At 40.7% G+C, this 23321-nt stretch overlaps 1 protein-coding gene across 2 annotated transcripts; it reads right to left on the bottom strand.

Moving 5' to 3' along the window:
* Positions 1-1828: 1828 nt before the first annotated feature.
* SLC6A4 (solute carrier family 6 member 4) lies at positions 1829-22720 on the bottom strand. Of its 2 annotated transcripts, XM_051635689.1 has the most exons (15): positions 22418-22720; positions 20211-20271; positions 15056-15672; positions 14177-14311; positions 13139-13358; positions 12590-12728; positions 12069-12203; positions 10144-10247; positions 9320-9447; positions 8564-8676; positions 7691-7822; positions 6631-6730; positions 6176-6276; positions 4058-4225; positions 1829-3363 (listed from the first exon to the last, which is right to left on the bottom strand). In XM_051635689.1, exons 3-15 carry the CDS (start codon positions 15513-15515, stop codon positions 3289-3291), a joined length of 2010 nt encoding a protein of 669 aa, XP_051491649.1. In that variant the 5' UTR covers positions 15516-15672; positions 20211-20271; positions 22418-22720; the 3' UTR covers positions 1829-3288. The 2 variants fall into 2 exon arrangements, with proteins under 2 accessions (XP_051491649.1, XP_051491648.1); XM_051635688.1 differs by lacking the exon at positions 20211-20271.
* Between the last annotated feature and the right edge of the window lie 601 nt (positions 22721-23321).

Genomic DNA, 23321 nt, shown 5'->3' on the forward strand with positions numbered 1-23321 from the left:
ACAAATCCTCTCCTTTTTTGTCTAAGAGGCCTTGCTGGTATAGTAAATTTGACTAGATATATTGTTTTTCTTGAGATGGAGTTTTACCTTTGTTCTTCCCATAAGAGAGAGGCAGAAGAGACATCTACAGATTGATTATGAATATTAAATTTATTACAATACCAGTTTACAGTACAAGGCACATACTGATGACTTACAATCAGCTTGCAACACTTGTAACTAAACAGCCGCATAAATTAATACAGGTGCATCATGTACAAGTCAGAGGGAATACTTGGTTCTGTAGCTAAAACTCCAGTTTCATTCTCTTTGCTTAAAAGGCAAACGTGGTCCTAATTCACCAGTTTTATAAATTCCTTTTCACTGTTCAGAATAGAGAGTGGGATACACTCATGGGATAGTTACGTGAGCTGAAGAAGAAGGAATGTGTTTGTTTGCCTCAAAACAATTGCAGTGCAGCCCATTTGGTAACAACATAACTAGTTTTTTTGCATAAAAACAATGTTTAACTTGTTAAGTGACCTGATCAATATTGGTTCCTCGAAATGTTTTCAGATGGATATGCAAAAGGAAGAAAAAAAGAATAAATTATAAAAAATAAATGAAATCAAATTCTCAATATTTCAACCACTCAGCTAAATAGAGATACTACAAAATGAACTTATTATAAGATGTAGAAAACTTTAAACCAGGATGCCAGATAACAAAAAAAAAGGAACTAAACTGCCTTGCAAGTTCAGCTTTTTTAGAATAAAAACATGGATGTATTTTATCTCTGCATTATTCAGGAAAATAAAAGCCTTTTTAATCCACTTCTGGAGGGCTTCCTTCCTTGTTTCCTTGAAGACCTCAGACTGGGCTATCCTGGTGAAAAGAGAGCAAAGATCTAACATCACGAGTGATCTTCTGGATGTCTACATTCCTTTTTATATCTTCAAAGAATTTTAAAAACCTTCACAACTTGCAGTACATCTGTACTCAAGAGTGCATTATTCTCATTTTTCAACTGAGAACTTGAAGTTGAGTGTCCCGCTCTACACTGTGACTGTTGCAGGGCTTGTAGTAAGATCAGGGCTTCTTGACTGACTTTTAATACCCTAGAAAACTGGCATTTCTTGGGAAGTTGCTCAGTGTTCTGTGCTAAAACCACCCAGAGAGACAGTGTCTGTAGTATATTAGTGTCTTAAATAATAAAAGATGCATCTTTTGCCATTTCAAATACAGTTATAGAAGAATAACCTCAGTATCATTGCACACAAAATAGCAGTGACTTCTGCAATTTTTAGTCTGCAGATTATTCCGTTAGAAAGAATGTTCCCAGTTTCCATTGGTTTGCAAGGGGGGAAAGGGAAACTTTGGCTTTGATACAGAGAATGGTCATATTTAACTCAACTATTTCTGTCCCCACCTTCACCCTGTCCAGCGAGACAGATTTTTTTTTTATGTTTTTCCAGTGGAAGTGAAAGCATATATTCTCTTTTTAAAAACAGTTCAGGAGTCTTTAGTTTAGTTAGTCCAAGAGAACAGTCATAGTCCCATTTCCTTATTGGAACTTGGGCTTGAGACCTAGAGCTCAGTCATCTCAAGTCACTAGCTGAAGGGTAAGAGACCTTCCTCCAGGAGGTGTCTGCACACCTAAAAACAACTTTGGCAGAAGGAGTGGAAAAGGTTTCATATGGCAAATATGGCACCACTGCTCCCCTCTGGCATGGGAAGCTCTTTGTACCAATGGAAACCCTTTGGTAGGTTTAATGCCTGTGGCTGGGAATGCAGGTATCACCTTCATTTTAACAGGAGGGCACCTAGGTCGACCATGAGATACAAAAGAGACTTTTATCCTCTATTTTATTTTGCTTCTGTTATAATCTATGTGATAGAGTAAAAATACGATGCAAGTTTTTCCATAAATTGCAACTACTTAGCTTCATCTAAACTTCCACGTAACAAAACTATTGTCCTCCAACTGCCTTGGCAGTTGCAGTCAGTCTAGAGAGCAGTTACATTGGGAGAGCATGTGTATACATAGAGAGGTTAGTATGTGCACAGAAATTAATTTATCAGTGCCTTGAAATTTAATATAAATAGTTCTGATAAGACCAAATCCTACTGAACTCTACTCAACTTCTTGTTAAAAAAAATTCCCCTCCTTTTCTTCTTCAGGGTGAAAACCAAGAGCATTCACATTATGAGCTAATAAATCTTCAAAGTATGTTTGTACAGTTTGCTAAACATACTTTTGTCAGCCAGCCAAAAGGATTGTTCTAAACTTTGATTCTGTACTAGGAAAGAATAGAAAATGCCACAGGCTCCAGGAAATTTTGGGTGTGAAATTCAGTATAAACAAAATAAATGAAGCAAAGCAGAGAAACAGGTCTTTAGGATTCCTTTTTCTGGCATTGGAACTTAAAAAAAGGTCCTTGTTCATCTCTAGTTTCTTTGGGTGTGTTAGGCGTGCCAGGAGAATGTTATCAATATCTACCTTTTTGGAAAACTGTATTAATGCTGGTAACTTAGGGCTTGTCCTGTAACCCAGAATGAGTTTTTGGCACTTGACTGGGGCTGAAGGAACGTTACCAAAAATGCCTTTGTAGTATTTGTTATGCAAGAAAGAATTAATAGAAACTGTTACAATTTTAAAAGTGCAGGAGATTCTCCCAAATGTGTGTGCTAATGTATGCAGAGCTGTGTATAGTTCTGCTCAGGATTGTTTCCTCTTCTTCTGTCCACTCCACTCCACTCCAAACAGGGATTGAAGAATTGACTAGTGTGGTTTTTTTCTAGTTTATAAAACCCCTTGTTACTTGACCAGTGTAAGGCTATCAGAAATCTCTGTATTTTTCAATGTAGTTTAAGCAATTAGAACCTCAGAAGCAAATACAACATTGCCCAGTACAAAGGGTCACATTGAGGAAGACACAGGAATACTGCCACACACTGGGGATTCTACACCTACCCCTACTCCTCCTAGACAGTCACACAGATTCCCAGGCAGCCCCAGTGCCCACGTGTAGGGGAGTGGTGTTCTCATGCACACAGACATCCTCGTGTTTCCATTATGAGTTAGTTCTCAGTCCGTTCAGTCTGGTGAGAAGTGCACAGTAGATTCTGTTGAATTGCTTGGATTAATGTGCTGGAGGCATCATGACTCCAAATGCCTGTTATCACTGACACCACAGAAAACTTCTGTATCTGTTGTCTCAGCTGGAAATGTAATTCTTAGGTGGGGGGGAAGAGTGTGGGGAAAGTTACATTTTATGCTCCCCTTCTGCCCCCTGGAAACCCCCTGGCTTATACCGCGTTCATGCGGATGTCTCCAAAGGGAATTTCTGTAGCTGTTTCTGGAGTAATGCTTTTCAGAATACGCTGTTGGAAAGAAATCAGCATTAGAAATGGATTCATTTCAGAGGTAATATATAACATGACAGCCATTTGGAAAGAGATTTCTAATAAAAATATGACTGTGGCTTGAGTTACACCTCTGGAACCACACAAGTTTCAGGCTTATCTCAGCAGTATAAAGACATGAGGTGCCATAGAAGTGCCAAGGGTGATTTTTAAATTATTTGTAACGTATAGTATGAATCAAAGTTTGGCAGAAGTTATATTAATGCCTTAGGACTTTGCAGCTTACTTGGATACCTTGAGCCAACTGAACACATTCTCTCTCAACTGGTATTTACGTGAACTTTCAAGAAATCCCAAAGATGTCATCACAGACTGCCACAGGTTTATGGCAGAGGAGTCTTACCATGTATGGGAGAGAAGAAGAAACTTGTTTTTAAAGATATACCCAAGGAAACCAATCTTTCACTGTGTCATTCCCATGACACTGTGTCTTGTGTAATTTCTAGGAAAAGCCTCTCGTTTCCCCGAGCTTAAAATACTTGGATATTTTATACAAATATGTCAGCAACTTCAGTAGGATTGGGGGAAATCTGTGAATCAGCTGGCTGGGAACAGAACAGCAATAATCCTCAAACCCTAGAAAAATCTACATGTAATCCTTCTAGGAATCACCTCATACAGTCACATAGAAGCAACAGAGCATGGTGGATACCTCCTTAAGTGTTCCTGGAGTGACGATCAACCGATAAACCATGTAGATGGGAATACATATGATGGAAGAGGTTCCTATGCAGTAACCCAAGACTGTGGTCCAGTAGGGGTAATTATAATCAAAAAGTCGTAGCTCAGGAGGGTTGGACAGGAAGCTGCAAGTGACAAACTGAGAAAGAAAACAGCAACACATGAACCTGTATTTCAGGTATGTAGGTAACTCTGACCCAGCAGAGCCTTCCACTTAAAAAAAGGACTCAAGAAGAATTGCTTAAAAGAAATCCTGAATTTCAGAACTATGGATTTTAATTAAAAACAACAACAACAACAACAACAAACCAACCCCCAAAAGCACTTTTGGATATCCAGTCTTTCCTTCACAAGGTTTTAAAAAGAGCTCAGGAGCTCCAGAAGATAGACCAACCAGTAAAGGAACTAGATAAAAGTTCTCCTGTGGTTTGCTTATTCCATACACACACAGTGGTGGTTCTTGCTTAATTGGCATTAGAGAGCAAATTCAGGACCAGACTTGTACATTTAAAAGATAGAAAAAAGATGTTAGATGGACAAAATCTGATTGATTGATACCAGTGAGCAGAATTTCATCCTGTTACCCTTGTGTTGAGTATTATAACTTGATTGCAGCTAAAGCATCCCTTCCAGAAAGGCATCATCTTAATTTCAAGCCACCAGAAATGGAAGTGTACAGCTTCCCTTAGCCACTTTCCCCCTGTTTAATCATAATCAGTGTCAATTCTGCTTTGTCTGAATTGAACTCACAGCCAGTGTGCTGTTGGTTTATGTTGTTCTTTATTGAGTTGCAGACCCTTTTAATACTCTTTCAAATACTCTTAGAAGTACTTACCTGTGGTAATTTCTTCAGCTTTGTCTGCGATACGCTATACAGGTTCTATTTTGTCACCATTACTTGTTTGCTACAAATTTTACCTTCTCTGTGATATTTTTTCTATAGCATATCAGTTCTTCAGTAGCTTTTACAAATGTTAACACTAGTTTGGATGTAATATTCTGTCATCAGCTCAATTAGAATGCTGCTAGATCTTTTTCCTCTGCATATCCCTCCTGACTGAAAAATTTCTTGTGAAATAAGATATTTTCAGTTGAGTCCTATAAGGATAATATTTGTGACTGTCCTTGGAAGGATCTCTGACTCTGTTGTGTCCAGAGTATCATCAGAAGATCAAGATTTCCATCACCATTTCCATACAGAAATCCCATCCTAGCTTCTGGGCTTTCCTTAGTTTAGTTTAGTTTCCAGTGAGAACACAGATAGCTCTGCCTAGTGACCTCATCACCAGAGCTGCATTCCTCTCTGGTTTACTGTTTTAGGATCACAAAGAGAACAGTGGTATAAAAATCATCTGTGGTGTCACACTTTTATTTATAGCCTTTTCTTCCCTTCTTTTTCTAGGGGTAAGAAAATGATAATCTCTTAATTGTGCATTGAAAATTACAAGTGTTTTGAATTCACTCTTAAATCTACACTCTTAAATCTACATTCTGTGCTTTATGAACTTCATCTTGACTTTCTTGGCTCCCACTAAGGCTAGTAGCAATAAAAGAACTAATCTTGGATCAGGAAATGAACACTTTCAATGAAGATGTTATAAAAAATACTGCCAAGTCAAACACTGGGACAGTATTTCCAATTCTGAATTATAGATTTATAAAGGTTGCAATTAACTGCTGTAAATTTTAAATGGAATACTCTAAAGCTGTCAGTCAGCAGTTGCTGAGAGAATATATTTACTTATCTTGGTTTTCCCCCAAAGACAGTGTGGTTTGTCAGCTTTTATTGCTTCATTTTCCTGAGGTTAATGTAAAACACCACAAAGTAACTTTGTTCAGCAGAAGGAAGGAGAGGAGTTCTTCAGAACTTAGTCTTGTTTATCTAGCTTATCTACAAATATCCTTAGAATAGTGATTTAGTAACAGGACCTTGCAGCATTGTATTGGATTTTTCACTAATTGAGCCTTTTTGGCTTAACAAGAATTGTTACTAAAGAACTTGTAAAGAAAATGGTGTCATTGAGCTTTTAGAAATTTAAGTAGCTGTAGTTTTTTTTGCTGGAAAGAAAAAGCTATAAAGGCAACTCACCAGAAGGAAGATGGGGCTAATTGCTACCCAGCACACTCGCCAGTACCAGCCTGGGGTAAAGCCAAGCATTTCTTTCACATCGTTGCAAAACTGGGTGATGCCTGGGGAGAGAAGTGGGAGGACAGTGGTGACACCAGGTACACGTTTTTCATGAGTAGATGTGCAGCATTTTGTATGCACAGCAAATACATTCAAAATCTGTACTGAAAGACATGGTCCTGTAACTCTTAATTCTGTTAAAACCTTAATTATTCCAAATTCTGTCTTGTTACTTTTAGGTGTCACTGTCAGAGAAAAATTAATAATTCTCACAGATTTAGTAATCATTTGGTTTGTAAAAAGGTTTGGTAAACTTCTTCCTGGAGACATCAGTGATCTTGTCTGCAGCAGCAGAGGGAAGGCTGAGCTGCAGGAGCTCGGGAGGCTGGGTCAGCCTGGTTTGGCAGCAGACATACCATAGAACCAGGCCACAGCAACTGCTTCCAGAAACACCACTGTCAGGACAGCTGGACCCGTGGCATATTCTTCAAACAGCTTTACCACATAAGCTCCTCCCTAGAAAGGAGATCATATCATCAGTGAGGCACAGATCCAGTGAGGGAATTCCTGTCAGACTGTTGTTTATTTTTGCCTTCATCTGGATCAGGTTATTCACAGATGGGCAATTCAGTCAGTTCTGTTGCTTTGTGGCAGTTCCTGCCAGTGAAAACCTTATGCATGTGGCTGATCTGATCTCTCTAGTGCCACGCAGAAAAGCTAAAACTGAATCTGCTGGCAGTTTAAGATGGATTTTAAGGAATAAAAGAGATTTGGTGGGGCTTGATGGGGTGTTTTTTTACATGCCTTTTTGTTGTCATCTTCTTTCTCCAACCTGAGTAATAGTTACTGAACAGGAAACTAATAGTGAGTTATTCTGATTTCTTTCCCTTTGGGATCTAGAATCAGATGAAGGAGGAAAGCATTGTGTCTTGGAGAGGAACTAAGTCCCCTTTTACAGCAAATCCTCTAAATGAGAAGGAAGTTGCACATAAGTGAAGCACATGGAGTGAAATGTGACAGGAAAGCCAAGTATTTTTTCCTTGTCCCTTATGATCATTACACTCATCATTCAAAATGTTGCTTGTTAGAAAATTAACTCCCACAGGGTCTGCTCGGTGTGAGTGATCATGATTTCTGGCCTGATGGGATGAGAAGCATCCAGGAAATGCATTGCTGGAAATTTTAGGAGAACAGGTTGTCTGCTGCTGATCCCGCAGTTGGAGCAGCAGCTGTGTCATGTGTGATGTGCAGCACATCAGAGTTCTGCTCAATTCCAGTAGTACCATTTTGCAACACATTTCCTAGTGAAAGATACTGTTTGTATTCATTCCAAAGGTAGATTTCCAATGCATAAAGAAAACAGGCTGGAGATTTAATCTGATTTCTTGAAACACTTAAAAAACTACTACCCTCTCCAAGATGTCATTTGCAGGGAACTGCCCGTAAGGAGAGCAGGGGAGTGGATGAAATACTTACAAATGTCAGAGTTGCCAGTGACCCCAAAAAGCAAACGATGATCAGACCAAGTACAAACAATTCCCTGCGTTTGCTCCAGACATGTGGGAATTCGTCCAGTACTCCAGTAATCACTCCTTCTAGTCCTGCAAACTGAAAAGCATGGAAAAGTCACTGGAAAATAGAGGGCAGTTTTACCTGCTTTACGGGATGTTTCAGTGCTTAAAGGAGCTTCAAACCATTGACTGGTGCTTTATCCTGCCCGTAGTGCTGGTGTGATGGTTGTTTAGACAGTCTTTCTTCAGAACTTTGACACTTTTTAAGGTGGGGAGTTAGTCTTCCCAGATCTGTAGGAAGTTTCTGTAACTGAATTCTAAGTATTAGGATGCTGGTAAGTGGCTCCGTAGAACTAAGATTATGAAATCAGCTGAGTTTAGCCTTCCTGGAAGGCTGTCTCTCCAACCAGACAATTCTTCAGGACATCTCATTCCCACACTGCTGTTGAGGAGGCCAGCTCCAGGTCCCACCTTTTAAATCCAATTAGTTTGAAAAAATTCCAGGTTCTAATAATTGCTTTTTAAGTTTACAAGAGAGGAGGGACCTGGAAGGCTGCATTCAACCAGGTGTTCACGAATCAGGTGCTTAGTTTGTGTTTCCAGGTTTGTTACTAATTGTCACAGTATAAAACTGATAAATGAAGTAATTTTATTTGGGCCTATTTAGGTCAAAATAGGAGTAATAGTTGCTGTCTCACAGAAGGCACATGGAGATGCCAAGCCTGCTTTAAACCCTTTAGTGACAGTGAAGTGTTTGTTATTCTCCTTTTAGTGTTTGCAGGGGTAAGGCCACACCCCAAATACCCCAGGGGGCTGCTGGCACACACTGACTACTCACCGTGCTGTCCAATCCCAGTGTGAGTAACATCAGGAAAAAGATGATGGCAAAGAAGGTGGAAGCAGGCATGTTTGCAATGGCCTCAGCATACGTGATGAAGAGAAGGCTGGGTCCTGACAGCAGAAGAGAGAATGAGGGCTAATGTTAGTACAGGCCAGGCTGTGTCACTGCACCACAGACTCACAGAATCATTGAGGCTCGAAAAGACCTCTGAGATCATTGAGTCCAGCCTATGACCTGACACCACCACATCAGCCAGACCATGGCACTGAGTGCCACATCCAGTCTCTTTTTAAATATCTCCAGGGACGGAGAATCCACCACTTCCCTGGGCAGTCCATTCCAATGTCTGATCACCCTGTCCATGAGGAAGTGCTTCCTAATATCCAACCTCAGCCTCCCCTGGAGCAGCTTCAGGCCCTCTCATCCTGTCACTAGTTGCCTGAGAGAAGAGCCTGACCCCCATCTGACCACAACCTCCCTTCAGGTAGTCTTCCAGGGGTAAATTCTGCCCCCAGGCTATTTTGCAGTTACCACCATGTCTGTGAAGTTGCATGCAATATGACTTCCATATGCTGGTTTTTTGGAGTAAGTTTTTAGCTGTACTGTATATTTATAACAGTGCTTATATCATGAAGTCATTATTCTGAATGATACACTAAATAATTTGCATCATTGGGGCTGTTCTCAGAGGATAATACACAAATATATTGTCTGAGAAGCAGTTGGATAAATGTGCACAAAAAGTTAGCCTACCAGTGTCCTTGGCAACCTCTGAGACATCTTCATTCCTCATCTCAGCCATGTATCCCAGCACAGTGAAAATGACAAATCCAGACACAAAACTGGTCAAACAGTTCACGGTGCTGGTAACCAGAGCATCCCTGCAACAGAAGACCTAACTCACATCAGGGAACTGGCATTGCTGGAAAGGGGAGTTCACTACCAGGTGGAGTGAGTTTCCCATCGGAATAGACTAGAAAAACTGGGGGAATGCAATGAAAAGAGCAAGTATCCAAACTGGAAAAAAGAAAAACAGCAACCCACGACTGCTTTTTCTTCTTCAGCTTCAAACAGATGCTGTCACATTAATCTGACACCAGATTGAATGCTGGTTATATACTGGTGTTTAAAAAAAAAATAGGAATTACTATAGGAACAGTAAAGAATTGAGACATTATTTTACAAGTTACAAATAGATTTTTTTTCAAGGTAACAAGGAAACAACTATAAATCACCTTTCAGATCAAGACCTCCGAGTCATTTCCTAACTGACTGCTGAGATTAAATAATTATAATGTGATCATTGGCAGGGGTTTGATCTATTTTGTTGTGGCAGGTTTCTACATCTTAGAATTCTTGCTGTAATTGGTAATTATCTCTCTTCAGGGTAGGCACAACAGAGAATAAATGTTTTAAATTACAGGTTTTTTCAATAAGGACTTCTGTTATGCTGCTGATTTCTATGTGCACAGGTCTGACAATTCGGTGCTTTTCACCAGCACTGTGTTCCTTTTTCATAAATAGCCACAGTTCCTTTTTTTAACTCAGTTTTACATACAGAATAAGTTAGAACTCACTGGTAGCAGTTGTTATGGAATTTGTTGTAGCTGGCATAAGCCAATAGGACTCCAAAACCTGGCCCAAGGGAGAAAAAAATCTGAGCTGCTGCATCCACCCAAACCTGAAAAATATTGAACATCAAGAAAAAATAACATGAAACAGATAAAATTAGTTTGGCATATGCAAAATACCACATAGCCCTACAAAACCATGTTTCACTAGTCTGCCTGTGTTCTAGTCCTGGTCTAATAAAAACATGTTGTTAAGAGAGCATGTTGAAATATGAGTTTTTATTGTAGAGCTGAGAGAGCTGTAAATATCCACAATAATTATAGTGCCTATGCTGTGCTTATCGTGTCTCCTTACGCTGTTTTAAGTCCTCACTGGCACTTTCCTTCTGACAGCATCTTAGATTAATCCACAGTGATGTGCCTGTCATCAGTTTAACAAAACTTCAGTCATGAAGAGTGTTCTGTCCATGATTTTGCAGTGGATTTGGCTCATCTTCCTCCAAACCATATGTGCTGTGAAACATCCCTACGTGTGGCTGTGTCCTTCAGGCTAAGCAGCAGATAATTGCTGCTCAGATTTTTCCTAGACTTAAAGGAAATCAATTTGACAATGTGGAGGCAGTTCTAGTCCTTAGGGCTCAATTCAGCTTTGTTGTAGCCATGACAGATGCAAGTGTGATCATCTTGTTATGAAAAGCCTGTTGCACTTGAAAAGTGGCCACAGCCTTAACGAGCAATGTTCCTAAAGTACAATATCACTTCTCTTTCTGAAGGTGAAAGTCCTCATTCATTTATCCTCTTTTGATTGAAACATGGAGTTTGTTACAACTCATTTCTAATATTCTCTCCCATGGTGTGAGGCCATCCTGTATCAGCCACAGACAGAGCTCTGTCATCCTGCAGCACAGATTGCAATCTGCTGTCCTCACTTCAGATACATCCAATACAATATCAATGTGCTTTATTGCTTTTGCAGAAGATGGGGTCCCTTATTGGAGATGCTGCTTTATCAGAGACTGGTGTCTTTTCATTTCCTCTTAATTCAAAGTTCTCCATATCAGCTGGGCAGCAACAGACTTGCAAACATTAGAATTTTTAATCTTTGTGTTTGTAGTATTGCTTTGGGGTTTTTCCATCACCCTCCTCACTAGACGGTTTCATAGGCAGGGAATTAAGTGCAGCCTTGAGCCTGATGGACTACTTGTCATCCACAGAGTTCTGGAACAGCTCAGGTTTGTTGGTTAGCTCAGTCTTGTCCTCATTCCTCCTTTCTTTCCAACTCTTGGTGGTGGATGCAAGCCTAACTGATTTACTCCTTCTCCACACACACTTGCGTGCTTTACTGAGTCATGTTTGAGTTGGTAGCTACAGACACTCTCCTTGGGCTTATCTGCTAAAGCTCATCACAGGGTGCAGATCTGGAGTAACCTGCACTATCTAAATACAGACACCACTGGGCTGTGCAAGAGCTTGCCCAACTGTGTAGTGATCTTCACAGCCAAAAAAATGCCACTAACCCAGTAGTTAGGGCTTAATAAATGTTGTTTGTTCAGTGTGACTGTCACAGCTGACTTTGTTGCAATGTAGCAGCAATTGTAGCTTCTCCCTCCAAGTCAGGTTGTTCCCAGTTTTCTTGGCAAAAACTTGATTAGAAATAAAATGACCGACCAAACAAGTTTTATCACTAATTTTGTTCAACTACTGTGTGGGAACCCTGCTATTCTTTCAAGCTAAATTGATAGTGGACTTTACTCTTTTAAGAAAAATCTTTGTAAGGGAAAGACTGTTGTGACTTTAAATAAGATCATTGTAAGTCCGTGCTAAGACATCTGTTAATCACACTGCTGAAAGCAGACTTTGAAGTATATACATGCTGAGACACATGCTGATGGGCTCAGAGCGGATTTCTACTCTCTTACAATGCTTTTTACCTCAGTGGCCAGGAGCTTCTGCCACTCAGGTTTCAAGTAGTAGAGGACCCCTCTCCAGGCACCAGGCAAAGTTGCACCTCTCACTAACAGGATGAAGAGGATGATGTAAGGGAATGTGGCAGTCACCCATACCACCTGTGGGGGGAAGCAGAAAGACAGAATTTGCTGTGGGCAGAAAGTTAACAGGTTGTGATAAAAATGAGTGAAATTAATTGTAACTCTTAGCATTTGTAACTGCTTCATGTGAACTTCTCAGAGTCTGCAAACAGGCAGCATGCACATCTGTACCCACACTTTCTCTTGGCAGGGTTGTTCTTGTCCAGAGAACAGTGGCATAACTGGCTGTTACATATTTCTTGGGTAACGGGAGCAGTAACTCTGCAGTAAGTGCTTCCCAAACACACAAGCCTAGAGTCCCTGTCATGAAAGTAGTCTGAGATAATTATCGAGTTAATTGGCTCCCTTAGAACTGCTTCTAGGCTATACTGTACCACGTTGATTTGTCTTGCTTTTGTGCTCACCTTGCCAGATGTTTTGACCCCTTTCCAGATGCTGAAGTACACAATGGTGAAGATAAACAACAGACAGAGGGTCAGTTGCCAGCTAATGCCCCCCAGGTCATCCAGCCCATCAGACCTGTGCACCTGTAGAACTTGGCGGCTGAAAGAGAAAATAAAAACACATCGTAGAATTTCTTATCAATACCTGTGCTGAGCAGGCTCTGAACAGTCCCATACTGGGCCCTGAGCACAACAAGTAATCCTGAGTCTTTGATAAGTGACCTTCAGAGTCATGTTATGTTGGATATTCTTTTTTTTTTTTAATTAAAGGCTTGTTATTAATGGCACACCAGTGATGATAAACGAGAAGTGATGACAGCGACAGTGGTTGGGAACCTCTGATCTAAAACACAGCACCCTCCCAAACCCCTGAAGCTACAAATATTTACTTATTTGAATAGTTCACAAAAGGGAACCCTTAATAACAGCCCTGCTCCCCCTCCAAAGACAAGCTTGCTCCCTGTTCCACCATTCTCTCTCATATTGCTGTCCTCACTTACATGCACTTACGTATAAAATTCTTCTGCAGGAGAGATGGAGTGTGGGGACCAGGTGACATTGTCCTTGCTGAAGTAGTTTGTGCAGTTGCCCGTGTTCCAGGCGTTGGTGCAGCTGGTCCATGGCAGCTCCGCCGTGAAGGAGGAGACGAGGTAGTAAAAGGCCCAAGCCATAATGGTGTTGTAGTAGGAGGCCACATAAAGATCTATTATACAGATGGCAAAGCCAATTCCTAGTAAGGTAGGAAATAGTTACATGAAGTGAGTATAAGTTTTAGGCAAAAAAAACCCCCACAAACAAAGAAAGGAATTGGTTATCACATCAATTGCAATTAGTAACTCTCCAAGGCAGCTCTGCAGGAGGGACACGTACCCTCTCAAGTGCTTATGACACTGGAATTTCTTGTGACTTTGGAAACACTCAGGCTCCAATTCCCCAAAAGCATTCTTAATCAAGACAGGACATGCTTATGTAGATCTTTTTATCTGTTCCTAAATTCCTAGTTTTGAAATAGGCATCTTGCTCTCTCAGTAAATAAAGACAAGACCAGAGCCATAACACTGGGAGGGAGCAAGAGCAAAGGAGCAAGTAGACCAGGTCCTACTCTGAAAGACTCTGTGGCAATTGACAGAGCAGGCTGAAGATGGGGTATCATTTCTTTGTAGTATCTTTGTCATAGAAACAGTAGATCTTTATTCATTCCTGATTTTAGCTTTGCCTTGGGTTCTGTAATGTTGCACTTACATTATTAATTATATTTTTTGTTAGGGTTTTTTTTTTTAATATTTTCAGGCTTGGGGCAAAGAGAGTGGCCTGGCCTCTACCTAATCAATGTGAGGGTTGCACATCACACGTGTAGGACAGTACACACACATCTGCAGGTGTGCACAAAGGTTTATGAAAGCTTTTCTTTGTAAAGCCAAAATCTTGTGTAGAACAAGCCTTACTTTGTATTGTGAGATTTTCATATTTTTCAGAAACTTCACCTTAATAGCACAATCTTCCAGTTACTCAGAAAGTTCCTAGTGATTTTCCATTTCCTTTCTTTACCTTTGAATATAGGACATATTTTTCTCCAAATTGAAATACACCCGTTCCTGTGATACTGTCCTAGTGCTAGTTCCATATAGAAGAGAGGAATCCCTCCAAAGATGGCCATAATAATGTAAGGAATGAGGAATGCTCCTGCAAGAAAGAAAGCAGATGATTGTAACTCTTTATAGGACTTCTCTTCCAACAGCACCAGCACTCCATAAACAACATTTCCTTTCATCCCACAGGGAAAATGCATATCCCCTCCCTTGCCAGGGTGCCCCACTGAATTACCATGGGATATCTCCTAAGAGTAACTACTCAGTGTGAATAAGCACCAATGCTCAGGCCAAACTTCTGTAACATAGGATTCATCAAGATTGTACTGGCTACAATGGACACAACTGAGAGATGGGCTGCAGATAAAATAATTAACTTCTTCAGTAAAATACTTTTGTTACATCAGGGAGACCAAAGTCCTTTCCAAGGTCTCCTTCATTAGATTTATATTTTGGCTGATACCTCAGTGAGTCCTAAGACCTAGAATTCCTGATCAGTTGGTGTTGGTTTTTCTGATTTTAAAATACTCCTCAAGAGAGGGATTGGAGTTTTCCCTCTTGGAAAGTGGTTCTGCACCTACCTGGCTCTCAGCTTCTGGTTGTACTGTGGTTTTTAGGACTTGCTAAGTAGTTCTTCCATCTTAATGTGTCCAATTATCCTACCCCAGTATTTAGGTTTCCCAGTCTGCTTGAAAAGTAATTTCCCCTTGGTCATTTGTTACATATGTTAACATAAGCCACTATATTATTAAGCCAACTAGATGATAAAATAAGCCACTGAACCATCCATGCCTAAGCAAGGAAGCTCAGCATTAAGGACACAGAACTAGTCACTGACCTCCTCCGTTTTGATAGCATATATAAGGAAATCTCCACACGTTTCCCAGATCCACAGCATAGCCAATAACAGAGAGTAGAAAGTCAATTTTTTTACTCCAGGTCTCTCTGTCCTCCAGCTCCATCAGCTGCTGCTGGCCTTCTGCTCCACAGGTGGTAGATGTGGTGGTGGTGGTGGTGGTTGTGGCTGCTGGGGCAGTGCACTGGGCATCTTCCACCTCTCCCATTCCATTGCAGGGAACAGAGCTCTGAACCCCTGAATAACCATTTGAGATCTGAGCTCCCTCCCCTTTGTCTCCTTGGCTGGGATGGACTTTATTGCCATCTTCCACTAGCCGTAGGGCAGATTTAGGGTTCCTGACAAGTCTGTTCTCTTTACAATCTTCTCCTTCGCTACAGTCTGAGACAGCTTTCTTGGAAGTCAGTGGCTCAGTCTCATTGCTTGTTGCCTGTTTCTCCATTTTTTTCTGAGGTTTTTTCTGGTCACTTGCAGATGGGCAGCAGCACCGAGTCCCCTTGTAGCTTATCTTTCCACACTTTTATTCCCAGTGTATTCCCAGTACTTTTAGAATTCCTCTTCCATATTTCAGTCCATCAGATGGAAGGCACAAACACCATCTAAGAAATGAAAAATAGTTAAAAATCGGTCACAGGGCTTCCTGACACTGGTGACTTTCAAGTTACAACTGACAGATTCTGTGATTAAAAGACTTTTGTAAGTAATTAACCATCACAGCATGCAACGAGTCATTTAGCAGCTAATCCATTCAGCATTTTGTGCTGAGAAAGGAAGGAAGCAATCATCCTCTTCTACAGCAGGAGTTGGTGTACCTGGCCTACAGCCCCTCAAGCAGATCTGCTGGACTTTGTGCATTGCTGGATGATTCAGAGGCAGTCCCAGTCCTGCTGTCTTCTGGTACCACATTCTCCCTTTGAACACTCCTTTCACACCCAGGGAAGCTGTGGGACTCCCAGTTTGCAAGAGTGAGGGCAGAGTTTAGTGTGGCTTGTATTTTCATTTTCATAAATTCATGCTGTGACTCCTACTGGAAATTTCTAGATTCACCCAGTATGAAGGGAAAAGAATTATCTAAGCAAATATGAGATAACAGTGGATATACAAATTACATCTCATGATCACCTTTCTGCTGAAATCCCACCATGTCTGCTGTTTGGCAGCAGACCTGGAAGGCTTAAACCAAAGTTAAGAAAAGTATTTAAATAGTGTTTTTGTATCAACTAACCTTTAAGGCTCAGCCAACACTAATAACAAGGAAAAAAAGTTCAGGAAACGTAAATTTGATTGTTTTGACTAAGAACTGACATGTGGTTGTAAGGACAAAACTTTTCCCCAGTTTTATTTAACTTCTTGGGGAAATAAAGGCATCTTGCATTCTGTTTGGGTCTGCTGACCCTGGGGTTCCAGCCCTGGGAAGGGTAGTGGGCACTACTCCTGTTCTGCTGTCCACTGCCAGCAAAAAAACAGGCACTGGGAGAATCCCTGGCTTTACCTGCCCTCGTCATATGTCCTAGAAGTGTAATCCAGGGGAAACAAACCATCCAAAATAAAGTAAAAAAACCAATTAACTTTTCCTTCAGAGCACAAAGAACAGAAAAAGACTTGTGATCCAGTGGGTCATGTTGTGTTTGTTCATGTCATGCAAATGCCCGATGGTCTTTGCTCAACAAAATCTTGAAACAGGAGCTGATTCTCTGTGCTGTAAATTCCCTGGGGAGTAACCTTGCTTTATGACTAGTAATGTGTTACAAAAATCCACCCCACCCTGCCACATATTAAATTATAATTACATTTAATTTTATCTAATTTTTTCCTTTTCAAAGCATTTTACCACAGTAAATATCATTGTCACATCCTAGCAAAAGCAGCAGCATTATTTTACTTTTAACTGTTGGAAAAACTAAAGAGGGGATATTATTTGCTCTTTGCTAGAATTTGCTCATTGCCAGAGCTATTAAACCTCAAGTTTCCCCCACCTTTTAGCCTTATGTAAAGATTGTTAAACCTCTTCCTAAAACTTTTATCAGTGCAAGCAGAAAGAGAAGGAAAGTTAACGAGCTGCAAACAGGTTCTTGAGATAAGTCTCTTGAAGGTGTTGTTTGTAACTTTCACAAGCATCTAGTTCTTCAGGCTTACATTCTGTCTTTACCCAGGTAGTGTTCTTTTCATCACACAGCAAACAGTGCATCATTAATGCTGAATTCTCACAAGAGCAGTACTTTGCTACCATTAGTTAATCATCCACAAAGATAGAAACATCTTCAGAGTTCCAGAAAAAAAATCCTATGGAGAAAACCAGGAGTTTCTGTTTTACCTGCAAGTCTACAAAAATTAGTGTCTTTGGAGTCCAAAACCTTCCAAATGTCCCAAAAGATCTTGTGAAGATGAAAACAGCCCTACCACCACTGGTGGCAACATAAGAATCCTAGGAAGGGCCACAGCCAATCCTTTCCTTGTACAGAGCATGTCAAATATAAGGTAGGAATATGGAAAAGTAACCTGAGCCCTTCTGGACTTTACACCTCTTACTCATACATGGGAAAGCAGTAAAGGATGTTGATTTAACTGCATTATCTCATGAGACTGGATTTTCCATACCTGAAACTTAAACCCTTACTGTATTTGTAAAACACTTGATTTCTGCCCAGAGATACTGCCTGGCACTTCATTTCTGAGGAGAGGTCATTGAATGTATTGTTGATTCCCTCATTTCTGACAAGATAATTGTCTTGCCCAGAGCTCAGCTCTTCTGGTCCTCTGCAGACCATCAGAAACAAATATCACATGATTTTAAAGATATCTTTGTAGAGTTTTTAGTAGTTTGAGCCTCAAAGATGCAAAACTGATGTGTGAATTTTTGGGGGCCTCAGCTGGAAGTTGAGCTATTCCTTCCTGAAAGGGAACTGCAGCCTGGGAAACCTCTGGAGTGCCGGACTCTGCAGCTGTGCCGTGGTGTTCCCTGTGGCATAGTTGGCACATGAAAACAGAACAGGTACAGAGTCAGATGATTTCATTAGGCTGTAATAAACTGTGCCAGAATGTACTTTTCCCCTCCCTCTTGTTACAATTCAAGACAAAAAAATCTCTGAAGGAATCGTAACTGCTAGGAGCAGCGTGTGGAGCTGCAGAGCTGGGAGATCTCTTGGTAGTCACAGGTGCTTGAATGGAGTTAGTGAAGGATGTAAGAAATGGCAGCTATTACCTCTTTTCAGTTGGAGCTGTTGCAAAGGTTGCTCTTACATAAATACACATTGGCATCTTATCACTGACATAATGAGCTACAGAAAAAAAAGGGGGGCCAGAGAGAAAAAGAAAGATAGCTGTGCCTTCCTTTCGTCCTGGGTTTGACAGACATGACTTTGCTCCTTTGAGAGACCCTCAGTGTCTCTGCCTTTTCCCTGTCTGGTAGCTCTGCAGAGATTCCTCTCCAGGGCAGTTTTCCGCTCTGTAAGGCCAGGCTGTCGAGGACATGCAAGGTGCCACACTGCCAGGCCTGGAAATTCCCCCCCTGCTCACACAAAGAGTGATTAAAGAGGAGTGACCCCTGGCTCTGCTTCTGAGAAGCATCCCACAACAGGCAGCCTGTCCTCCACAGCTGTTCCCTCTTTCCTTGTTTGTTGCAAACAGCAGGATGGATAACTGAAGACATGTTTTTCTACAAGCTTGGCTGAAGCCACCAATGCAATTCACATACACCAAATATTCAGTAAATTATAATTTTTGGCTACTCCCACACAGAGTTAAGTTTGAACCAGCCCTGTAGATGTAAAAGCCCTGCCTGTCCCTTGATGCACAAAACCAAGTCCTTTGCCTCTATCAAAGCATCCCTGTCCTGGGGTCGGGTTCTTTCCAAGCAGGGAGCTGTACCACTGATGTTACCGTGTCCGTGTCTGTTTCTTGAGGCATGCAGTGACCTCTCGTGGCAGTGTGGGAACCCCTTTCCTGTAAGGCTCTGCCGTCTAGCAAAGCAAATCTTTCCAGCACTTTAAAACAAAATTATTTTCCTGTTCCCCGTATTTTTTTAAAGGAAAACATGGACTTGTCATGAGTCTAGGAGATTCAAACAATTAGGCTGAGGTGCAGCAAATAGCAGATGCTTCAAAGGAGGCAAATCTTAATGCCTCAGGTCACCTGGAGAAGACTTTATTTGAAGTGGGGCATCACTGACTGCCTGAATTCCTCAGCACAAGGCGGGGTCAGCCTCACTGCCTGACTACAGGCAGTTACATTACTCCTCTCCAAATGATCAAATACATTGAATTCAATTGCAAAATGTGTATATTTGCATATATTTCACTTCATACGAATTCTGCTCTTTTTTCCATGTGCTAATTTGATAAAGCAAAGCTTGCTGGAGTAGCAGCTCCCCCTGGGTTACAGCTGCCTTCCTGTAGCAAAACTCAAATCCCTGCTGTTGCTCCCACTGCTCCCTTCTGCCTTAATTCTGTCCCTTCACATGCCAGCACTTGTAAAGAAATAAAATACTTTGAACTCAAGACAAAACATCAGCCTACACTGCTGGCAAACAGAAACAAACGGTAGGATAATTTTTGTTACCTTGACCTAAATCTCACTTTTATGACAAAGTATTTAAGATTGTTAAAATCAGGTAACTGCTTGACTGTGTCCTGCAGTGGAGATGCAGTTCACACAGGCAGTTACATGTACATGCAAGTGTGCCAGGAAGTTATTTTTATCTAGAAAATCAAGCAAGAAGTTTGTGTGACAAAATAGAATTTATGTATCCCACTCAGGAAAAGGTCATATTGTTTATCTGTAGGTACTTCTCTCAGCTCAGAGCCACAATATCTGACCCTCTGACAGCCGCGTCCTTGCATGTTTCCAGGTACTGGACTCTGATAAATAGAGCATTTCTGGTCCTCACCCAAACCTCCTCACACAGTCCTAGTATGTCTTTTTGCACAGGAGAGGAGCACCTGAGCTTGATGACAGTGAGAACCTTGTAAAGATTATTCCTTTTGATGGGCTTTTGTGGGCTTGTGTGTTCCTGCTCTGCTGCATGTCTACTCTGGAGGAGTATAGACTTGCTCACATTCTTACTAAAACAGTAGAACTGTACTCAACAAGTAGTCTCACGGAGACAATGGCCCTTCTGGGAGAAGAAAAGGCTACTTACCAGAGTAAGAATGGACAAGTAGTGAGGTCTCTCCAGTTAACTCCTGTATTCCCAGATAAGGCTAAAAAGAGACAAGATGTGGAAACTGTGCTCCTGAAAGCAACAATATCTGGGGAATATAAACCTGTACTGAGTTTTCTATCATAATCTTGTCTGTGTTTCAGTCTGAAATTAAAAAGTCAGCAGGAAAAAGATTTTTACCTTTAAAAGTGTGTTGAGAAGACAAACACTGCATTGTAGTGGGAACTCTGCCAAATTGATGTCAGTCCTTTAAAGAACGGGGTGGGGGGGGGGGGGGGATGTGGATAATGGGAGAAAATACATCTTCTGGCTCAAAAGCATCCATATGTAGTGCAAGGAAACAGATAAGCTTAGCAGGAATTATATTGCTTTTGTATTCTTCCTCCAATTATTTATATAAACTTGAAGGAAGAGCCATAGCACAGCAAATATCCCCAAATAAATAGAGCATTGCCCCTTTACAAGGCTCTGCACAGGCAAATTAACAGACATGGAGTTTCAAGTCAAAGTCCTGTCTGTAGCCTCAAGTCAAAGGCTGGCTGCAGATGCCAGCATGCTTATATTTATGTTTGTCATGTTTTTAGCTAAAGAAAGCAAAGAAACAGTCACTATTGTGGTGTTTCTTCGTAAAAGAGACTTGCTAATGGCTATCTCCAAATTCCAGCCTCTTTATTCAGGCTCCAAGGTCTGCTTAAGTTCTCTCTGAAACACTTATCCCATAGACAGGCTCCCTTACGTTGGGTAAGTCCTGTAAGATGCAGACTGCCAGATCAGCTGAACTGCAAACACACTTTTGGGGAAGAGGTAGAACAGTAGCATCAGAAGGGACAGCAGAGCACAGAAGGAAGGTTTCTGCAGGCTCTTAATCCTGTTCCTAATGAAAATTTAGCAGTTCATATTTCCACGGAGAAAAGCAGGAAAGAGCTTAAATACCCTGCACATCTCCACCTGTGGGAATCATTTTGGGGTTTTATTAAATTCTAGGTTTGGGGCAGTTTTTAGTAATTCTTATAACCATTTGAAATTCATCACACCCTGTCCAATTAGAAACTGAACCCACAACTATAACTTGCTATATGCAAAGTTTACAAAGTAATCTCCAAGAAAGTTATGATCAATTCACTCATCAAAAGCACCAGAAGATGAAGCCGAAGTGTACGGGACCTTCCCTGGTAAAATGCCTGTCAGGTAACAACCCACACTGAAACAATTCCACAACTTTTCTGAGAATCCAGATCCTTTAAATGCACGATCCTTTTCTTCCCAGGCTTTCTCAGCACATCAAAACATGTTTTCTGTGACTATTTATATATTCAGTTACATTGCATTCCTCACTTTAACGTCCATATTTCTTTGCAAACTAAGCCAGCAAGCCCATTGGTTTTAGCAGCAGACATGATTGACTATAAGTATATATATGACATACCCTTCAGAATTATTACTTACAATAAATCTGTCCCATTGACTTAGATTATTTACTGTGCTGGAATAGTTTACCTTTTAAAATATAACTTAATCTAGTTAATAAAGCTTACTTTACCCTTTTAAAAGAAACAACAATTTTTATTGATTTAGGGTTAGGTTTTTTTTTTCCTTCGTATTCTGCTTCTATTTTTTCCTTCTTTTTTTTTATTCTTTCCTCCTTGCTTTTTTGGCAAATTTTAAAGAAACTTTACGTCTGTCATGCAATTATGTGGCTGCCAAAACTGTAATTTCAGATTATCAAACCATCTTCTGCTACAGGCATTTGACTCCCAGCTTTCATAATTGTTTGACAAATGTCTGAACAAGATGCAGGAGAACATGTAACATCAGAAAAAAGAAGAAAAAAAACATTAAAAGTTTGAAAAATCAAAGCAAACTTTCACCAAAACCCAATCTACCTTATTTTCCCCCCAAACTGTGTTTGATGTACATTTTCCCAGTGTTTTAGAAAATCCTCTTAAGACCTTAAAGTTTAATTTAAAATGAAACAAAATATACTCTGCATATTTTAGACTGCCATTAGGATTTCAGAACCAAAGTTGACAGAGGCAATGAGGAGTGAAAATTCATGAAGCTCCAGTATCTGCTTGCCTCAGGAGGTAGGCTCTGAAGCCAGCCTCCCAGGAGCCTGCCTGAATTTCATAGAGTACTTTAGACAGAAATGTGTTAAAAGCAAAATCATAAACAAAATTATAAAGTACCTGTCTTGAGGATCAGCTTGAGGGCTGTTCTTGGAGTTATCCAAGCTCCAGAAACCTTCACCCACATTTACTTCAGAGTCTCAGGAACTCAGCCTGTGGGCAACTCAGCATCTTGGTGAGGTTTTTGTACACCAGTTCCCCTCACATGGTCTGATTTCCAGATAATCTGCTGCCAAAGAGCTCTTTAAGAATTTTTGCGTCACTTTAGTCAAATAAACTTTATGTTTCACCAGGGCTGCAGCTCAGTTTTCCTCCTAGAGGTGGGTGGCTACATTTATCTGTTGTGATCCGTTCCAAAGAGCAGGATCCAATGAAGGCAGAGGGAGAAGGAGGGAAGCTTTCCTGGGAAGGGACAGTTTTGCTGGCCCTTATCACAGCTGCAAAGAACAGGATGAGGATGATGGGGACAACAAACAGGACGGAAGCTTTGAGGGAGCCAGTAAATTACAAGTTTGCAGGTGGGTCTGTAGACTACAGAAAGATAGGAAGGACTGGGATGTTATCACAATATAAAGGGCTTGAAAAGAATAATTTCTCATTCTGAACATTCACTTTCTTGTAAGAAAGAAATAGGATTTAGTTTTGTTTTAGAGTATTCAGCAAAAATTCTTTAAGAAGCCTCTTGCTCAAACTCAACAAGTAATTTCTTTTCTTCCTATTACTCCTCAAAATATCTCGCTCAACCTCTGACACTTGCTGTTTTTCTCCAGCTTCTTTCACCCGTGATTTCTTCATTTCCAGACTTTACCATTTGTTTATAAAGCCATAAATCACAGGTCAATGAAACAGTGCCACAGTTTCAGTGACAGGTTTTTTGGGGAAAAAAAACCCCACACTCTGAAACAGCAGAGAACAAGAACGGGGACAAAGAATGGGGACAAATAATAACGAACTGTTAGAGCAG

This window comes from Apus apus, chromosome 18, assembly GCF_020740795.1.
Source record: "Apus apus isolate bApuApu2 chromosome 18, bApuApu2.pri.cur, whole genome shotgun sequence".
Taxonomy (NCBI): Eukaryota; Metazoa; Chordata; class Aves; order Apodiformes; family Apodidae; genus Apus; species Apus apus.